This window comes from Rhinopithecus bieti, unplaced genomic scaffold (assembly GCF_001698545.2).
Source record: "Rhinopithecus bieti isolate Rb0 unplaced genomic scaffold, ASM169854v2 scaffold_57046, whole genome shotgun sequence".
Lineage (NCBI taxonomy): Eukaryota > Metazoa > Chordata > Mammalia > Primates > Cercopithecidae > Rhinopithecus > Rhinopithecus bieti.
In genome coordinates this window covers 132,879-140,372 of record NW_016822066.1, presented here as the reverse complement: position 1 = coordinate 140,372, position 7,494 = coordinate 132,879, and the positions used below count along the sequence as shown (strand labels likewise).

Below are 7,494 nucleotides of genomic sequence, written 5' to 3'. Positions count from 1 at the left end.
TCAGCTCACTGCAAGCTCCACCTCCTGGGTTCACGCCATTCTCCTGCCTCAGCCTCCCGAGTAGCTGGGACTACAGGCGCCCACCACTGCACCCGGCTAATTTTTTTTTTTGTATGTTTAGTAGAGACAGAGTGTCACCATGTTAGCCAGGATGGTCTTGATCTCCTGACCTCATGATCCACCCGCCTTGGCCTCCCAAACTGCTGGGATTACAGGCATGAGCCACCACGCCCGGCCTAATTTTTTGTATTTTTAGTAGAGACGGGGTTTCACTATGTTGGCCAGACTGGTCTCGAACTCCTGACCTTGTGATCCACCCGCCTTGGCCTCCCAAAGTGCTGGGATTACAGGAGTGAGCCACCTTGCCCGGCCGGAAACTGTGTTTAACACTGAGGAACAGTCAAAGAGTTTTCCCCAAGTGTGGTACCATTTCACATTCCCACAAGCAATGTAGTAGGATTGCAACTTCTCCACTTCCTTGCTAACACTATTGTCCATCTTTTATTATGGCCATCTTAGTCCTCTCCCCTCTTTCATGTATTTATTTTATTCTATGTAATGGTCCCTGTTCTGTCTATAAATATGCTTAAGCTAAATAAACATTTCCTGACCCTGCTACTCTTCCAACACTATTGACCACGCTTCTCTAATATTTGCTCCCTTGGGTTCTGTGACACCGCTTCTCTGTGTACTTCTATTTCTTCCCTGGTTTGTCTTTTTCCCTTCCCATATAACCTAGGCAGCATTCCTTGGTACTCTGTCCCTTGCTAGTCTCTCTCTCTCCCTCTCTCTCTTTCTCTCTCTCCTGACAACCTCATACTCTCTCAAAACTTCAGTTACATTCAACAGGATAATTAGCATCTCTTATGCTTATATGCTGCTTTACAATTTACAAAGCATTTTTTTCATATATTGTCTCACTTAATTGTCACAACAACCCTGCAAGTGAGTAGAGCAGGCATTCACTAATATGACCCTTGTCTTACAGATGAGGAATCAAGATCAGAGGGTTCAGAAGTTCAAGGTCTCATAACTAGACAGTGTCAGAACCAGAATGAAGGCCGGGCACGGTGGCTCACTCCTGTAATCCCAGCACTTTGGGAGGCCAAGGTGGGTGAATCACCTGAGGTCAGGAGTTCGAGACCAGCCTGGCCAACATGGCGAAACCCTGTCCCTACTAAAAATACAAAAAAATTAACTGGTTGTGGTGGCAGGCACCCGCCTGTAATCCCAGCTACTCGGGAGGCCAAGGCAGGAGAACAGCTTGAGCCCAGGAGGCAGAGGTTGCAGTAAGCTGAGATCGCGCCATTGCACTCAAGCCTGGGTGACAAAGCAAGACTGTGTCTCAAAAAAAAAAAAAAAAAAAAAAGAGAGAGAACCAGCATGAGGACCCAGGATCATCTGAATCCAAGTCACTAAGTGCTCTAGCCACTGCCTTCCTGAAGCCTTTCTTAATCACCTCATGCCATGTGGCCATAGACTTTTCTTCCCTCTAGCAACCATGCACCTGTTTCACGGAGTGCATTATTCTGCTTTGAGGTGATTGTGTGCATCTCTTATTCAAACGTATTCTCCTTGAGGGCAAGAACCATATCCTATTTCTCTTTCAACCTCCAAAGCTTCTAGAATGGTGAAAGCTGAGCTTATAAAAAGTAACCAAGGCTGAGCTCGGTGGATCATGCCTGTAATCTCAGCACTTTTGGAGGCTGAGGCAGGTGGATCACCTGAGGTCAGGAGTTCGAGACCAGCCTGACCAACATGGTGAAACCCCATCTCTACTAAAATACACAAAATTAGCTGGGCATGGTGGTGGGCACCTGTAATCCCAGCTACTCAGGAGGCTGAGGCAGGAGAAATCGCTTGAACCTGGGAGGCGGAGATTGCAGTGAGCAGAGATCATGCCACTGCACTCCAGTCTGGGCGACAAAAGCGAAACTCCATCTCAAAAAAAAAAAAAAAAGTAATCAAGAATATTTGTAGCATTGAATTGATCATCACCTGCCTACTTGTTCAGGGAATCTCAGCTTCATCTCCTTCCCATTGGCATGGCTGATTTCATAGCACCAGGGTTTTTTGTGCTCTAACCATGTCTCAAAACCCTCCAGAAAGATTGAGCTCAGGTGGCCAGTAAACTAGATAATACCTTTGTTACTTTAAGTAGAGATTATTGAGTCCCCTCCCACCAAAAATGCATTTGAATTGCTCCAGTTCTCTAGTTTGTTTGGTAGGATAGATCAGAACTGATTCCACTTGCCTCACTGTTTGAATGGAGTTTGCTAGGGCAAAAAAACCTCTTTTCATCAGTTTCAAGATCATGACCCTATTTTTCTAAAACCCCAGATGAAATTTCCTCAGTCTTCATCAAGAATCTAAGAATGGCACAAAAGGTTTCTGCCCCAGAGATCTTTTCTTAAGAGTGTTCAACATGCTGTAATACCTTTCCTAAATCCTAACTCCGCAAACTCATCTTTTTTTTTTTTTCTTTTGAGACAGAGTTTCTCTCTTGTTGCCCAGGCTGAAGTGCAATGGCGTAGTCTCAGCTGACTGCAACCTCTGCCTCCCAGGTTCAAGTGATTCTCCTTGCCTCAGCCTCCCAAGTAGCTGGGGTTACAGGCATGCGCCACCTCACCCAGCTAATTTTTGTATTTTTAGTAGAGATGGGGTTTTGCCAAGTTGGCCAGACTGGTCTTGAACTCCTGACCTCAGGTGATTCACCTGCGTCGGCTTCTCAAAGTGCTGAGATTCCAGGCAGTAAGTCACCGCACACGGCCCCCGCAAACTCATCTTACTGGAGGAAAATATACTTACTTGGGGTGGGAGGTAGCTATTGTAGAAAACTCATTGTCCCACATTGGTCTCCCAAAGGAGGTTTTCTGTTTCAGACCTGTCAGGATGTCAGTGGCCTTGTCAAAGTTTAATGCTGCATGACCAACCTGGATTCAGAGGAATAAAAGTTAGAAAACCAAGTCCTAGGCTGGGCGCCGTGGCTGACGCCTGTAATCCCAGTACTTTGGGAGGCCGAGGTGGGTGGATCACCTGAGGTCAGGAGTTCAAGACCAGCCTGACCAACATGGTGAAACCCCGTCTCTACTAAAAATACAAAATTAGCTGGGTGTGGTGGTGCATACCTGTAATCCCAGTTACTCGGGAGGCTAAGGCAGGAGAAGTGCTTAAACCCAGGAGGCAGAGATTGCGGTAAGCCAACATTGCGCCGTTGCACTCTAGCCTGGGTGACAAGAGCAAAACTCCGTCTCAAAAAAAAAAAGAAAAGAAAAGAAAAGAAAAGAAAACCAAGTCCTGATAGCTGCCTCTTCCTTCTTTCCACCACTTTTAAACTTGTGTGTGAGTGTGAGGGCAGGTAGGAAATCATAAGAAATAACTTCTAATCCATATGCACTATCCTTTGTCTGACATTCATCTTATGTTTACTAGGGGAATTAGTGTGTTATTTGGACTCACAATGTTGCTGTCCCATCCAGTGAGGAAGAGACGGTAGTTTAGAAAACCCACTTTGCCTAATTTCTCCATCTCCTGTTCCAGGGAAGTCAACAGGTCGTTGAACCAGGAAAAGGCACCTGTCTCCCTGCAGATCCAGTAGAAATAGATCTGAAATCAGCAAAAGAGAACATAGCCTTATTAGGTGACCTTAAAAGTCACATTACAGAGCCGCAAACTTTAGGCAGCAGGAATGTTCAGAGTTCTGACAATTTTCCTTAGGAAAGAGCCTTCCAACATCTTTGGTCAGGGTTATCTTAAACTCCAAATAGAAAAGAAGACGCTGTTCTTATGACAAATCTGTTGAAGTGGATGTCCTGGCCAAGAGAAGTGGTCACTTATTCTCATAACCCCAGGGATAGCTTGCTCTTATCAATTGTAAAGAACTTAACCCAAGAATGCAATAGACTTGTCAGACCCAGGTCAGATGAAAAGTGATATACGGGATTATACCTTTTTTGTTTTGAGGTTGTGGTTTGCACACTGGAATTTGTACCAGATGGATTTCAAAATAGAAGCAAAGGGGGTGACCCCAATTCCTGCTCCAACCAGCACAGCCACTTCATACTGGAAAACATCCTCACTGGCTGTGCCAAAGGGACCATCCACTTCAATCCTGGCAGAAGACAGAAGATAACGGGAAACTGAAGGCTCCCCTCTACCTCCAACTTCAAACATCCTCCCAGAAATATAGTTGTTCCCATGGTTGACTTCTGCGTATTTATTTTAATCCTATTCTATTGTACCAAACTTAAGGTTCAAGGAAGAATTGTTTCTCTTTTCTGCCAGTCTGCATTCTGGTCTGGGACTCTTCTGGTCTCAAGGACCTACCTGGGAATTGGTGAATATTGTTGTTCAAAAGCCCTTATGAGATTTTCTGTCCAGTCCCCTGCTGCTCGGATATGAATGGAGAAGAAATCTTCCTCTGGAGCAGAGGTCAAAGTAAAAGGATGCCATTCCAGGAGAGAGATTGAGGGGCAATTAACAAAGATATACTGCCCCACTTCCATGCTGAAGCCACGCTTGTTCATCTGCAATTCCAAAACTTTGGATGGGTGCATAACAACCTGTGAATGAAGCACATAGACCAAAGAAGGCAAACTCTAATGGTGACAGGGACAGGCAGATAAAGCAAATGAGTGAAGCTAGAGGGCTGGTGACAGTGGTGAACTACAAACACAAATCCTCTCTAAAGAGGGCAGCAGCTACTTAGCTCCAGACAGTGGTTGCAATATGGAACCATGACAATGTTACCAGGTTTTCTGATTCTTCAAGAGAAGTAAGAAATAGCTTTGAAAAAAATCAAACAAAAGCTTCCATCCAGATTTTTAAATGCTGGCAACCAATTCGACTTTATAAACAAACATTGTGTGCACCAAACAATCATCCTGATGATTTTGGTGAAGCCCCTCTTTCCCAGTTCTGTCCAGCACTGTATGCCAAACCCAAGTTTTTTTTGTTTTGTTTTGTTTTGATTTTGAGACAGAGCCTCTCTCTGTCACCCAGGCTGGAGTGCAATGGCGTGACTTCGACTCAACTCACTGCAACTGCCGCCTCCCGGGTTCAAGCGATTCTCCCACCTCAGCCTCCCAAGTAGCCGGAATTACAAGTGGGCACCACCACGCCCAGCTAACTTTTTTTTTTTTTTTTTTTAATTTTTAGTAGAGACAGGGTTTCGCCATGTTGGCCAGGCTGGTCTCGAACCCCTGACCTCAACAGATCTGCCCTCCTCAGCCTCCCAAAGTGCTGGGATTACCACCCACGGTGCCCGGCCTCCAAGTGCCTCTTTATTCCCTTCAGGGTGACAACATAAAAATTTAGTTCTATACTCTGATAGAAGAGAACTCATCACAGCAAGAGGAAAGTGCATATTCTTTACCTTGGTAATCACAACCTTCTGCTGGGAGCGATAAAACCGGAGGATCCTTTCACAGATATAAAGAATGACCGGTGCAAGGATCCACTTCCAAGACTGCACAGAGACAGGGTTAAGAATGAGATTACACATTAATTTCTTGTTTAGGACTTATTTATGTAGCAGCTCATCCTTCATTCTTTACTGAGTTCTCCAATGTGTATCATTTTTAAGGTACTAATTTCACCAAATCTGGAAGATGGAAATAGAAAAAATAAAAGACAATGGTGTAGTTTGCTAATCTGTTATTCATAAAACAGACCAATTCCTGGAAATTTACAAGTCTGACCAAGAAGCAAGAGAAAAGCACAGAAATGGGACACATGGTAAATATCCTTATTCTTAAATTACATGTAAAATTTAATTTTAAGGCCTGGCACAGTGGCTCATCCTGGCACTTTAGGAGGCTGAGGCGGGCAGACTGCCTGATCTCAGGGGTTGGAGACCCAGCCTGAGCAACATAGCGAAACCCTGTCTGTACTAAAAATACAAAAAATTAGCTGGGCGTGGTGGTGCATGCTTGTAATTCCAGCTACATGGGATGCTGAGGCATAAGAATCTCTTGAACTCGGGAGGCAGCAGAGGTTGCAGTGAGCTGAGATCACGCCACTGCACTCCAGCCTGGGCAACAGAGCAAGACACTGTCCCCAAAAATAAAAAAATAAAATAAAATAAGATTTAATTTTAAGAATCTAAGATTATCTTCGAAGACAGCTTGTCCAATCTAAAAAACCAACAGAGAAAGTAGATGTGAAATAGAAGCAGATGATTAAAAACAAAATAAACACAAGAAAGGGAAAGTATGTGGCTGATGCTATTGGCTCATAAAACTCAGTACTAATCCATCACCTCCTTTCTCAAGTGCTTAAACATTTAACGTAGTATTTTTTTTTTTTTTTTACCTTGTTTACATTTTTTTTAAAGTCAGCTTTTCGGCCAGGCGTGGTGGTTCACACCTGTAATCCCAGTACTTTGGGAAGCTGAGGCAAGTGGATCACAGGTGTTCAAGACCAGCCTGGCCAACATGGTGAAACCCCATCTCTACTAAAAATACAAAAATTAGCTGAGTGTGGTGGTGGGCGCCTGTAGTCCCAGCCATTCGGGAGACTGAGGAAGGAGAATCACTTGAACCCAGGAGGTTGCAGTGAGCCCAGGTCGCGCCACTGCATTCCAGCCTGGGCGAGAGAGCGAGACTCCATCTCAGAATAAATAAAATAAATAAATAAAGCAGCCTTTCTATCCCTGAGATCTTTGCAAAGCGGCAGTTTGTTTCTACCTGTACAGGAACTACTAAAAATGTACTTCCTAGCAATACTAAATTATGTCCTTTCTTGCACAGTTGCTCAAGTGTGATACATTGGGACTGTGTGAAGTGAGGTTTCTTAAGCTGGTGCAAGCAAATAACTTCCTTGAGTATCTCTAGGGAAGGAAGAGGCAGAGATGGGATAAGTCAAACAGAGTGAACATTATGCAATTCAGTGCCATTTCTTATTTGAAAAAATTCCCTAGCTGAATTTGAGGAAAAATATATTTAAGAAATGGGTAATAACTATGTGAAAAAAACATTGGCCTCAGAAATAGTCAGAGTAATAAATATTAAAACAAGATACCATTTTAGTCTCTCAAATTGAAAAACAACTTTAAGTAATAATGCCCAGCATTAACTGGGATTCAGGGAAATGGGCGTGTTCACGTGGGCATGCAAATTGAACATGCATTTCACATGGCTGAAAATGCAAATTGGCAACATCTTCCCAGAGAGCAATTGAGCAGCACATCTCAATAGCCTCAAAAGTGTTCTTTCTCTTTTACCCTGGAACTTCACTTCTAGGAAATGGAGATAAATAATTAAGGTGTGAAAAAGTATTATACATGAGTAAAGTAATGGCCACAATGTTTACTTTAAAAACGATTAAAATGGTATATATACCATACACATATTTCTTCAAAAAAGTACTTTAACACCACATGGGAAGTTTTTTCTAATACTGAAATGGGGGAACATGTTTCTAAATAAAATAAACCGATCATTTATAGGGGGCGGAGCAAGATGGCCGAATAGGAACAGCTCCAGTCTCCAACTC

At 43.5% G+C, this 7,494-nt stretch overlaps 1 protein-coding gene across 1 annotated transcript in view; it reads right to left on the bottom strand.

The window, feature by feature from the left end:
* NOX1 (NADPH oxidase 1) overlaps positions 1–7,494 on the bottom strand; it is a 15,454-nt gene that overhangs the window by 2,801 nt on the left and 5,159 nt on the right. Inside the window, exons 6-10 of the mRNA XM_017860787.1 lie at positions 5,375–5,467; positions 4,327–4,562; positions 3,949–4,111; positions 3,460–3,606; positions 2,809–2,933 (exon numbers count right to left, since the gene is read on the bottom strand). Of these exons, the coding sequence (XP_017716276.1) occupies positions 2,809–2,933; positions 3,460–3,606; positions 3,949–4,111; positions 4,327–4,562; positions 5,375–5,467 (764 nt within the window). The remainder of the gene's footprint in view (positions 1–2,808; positions 2,934–3,459; positions 3,607–3,948; positions 4,112–4,326; positions 4,563–5,374; positions 5,468–7,494) is intronic.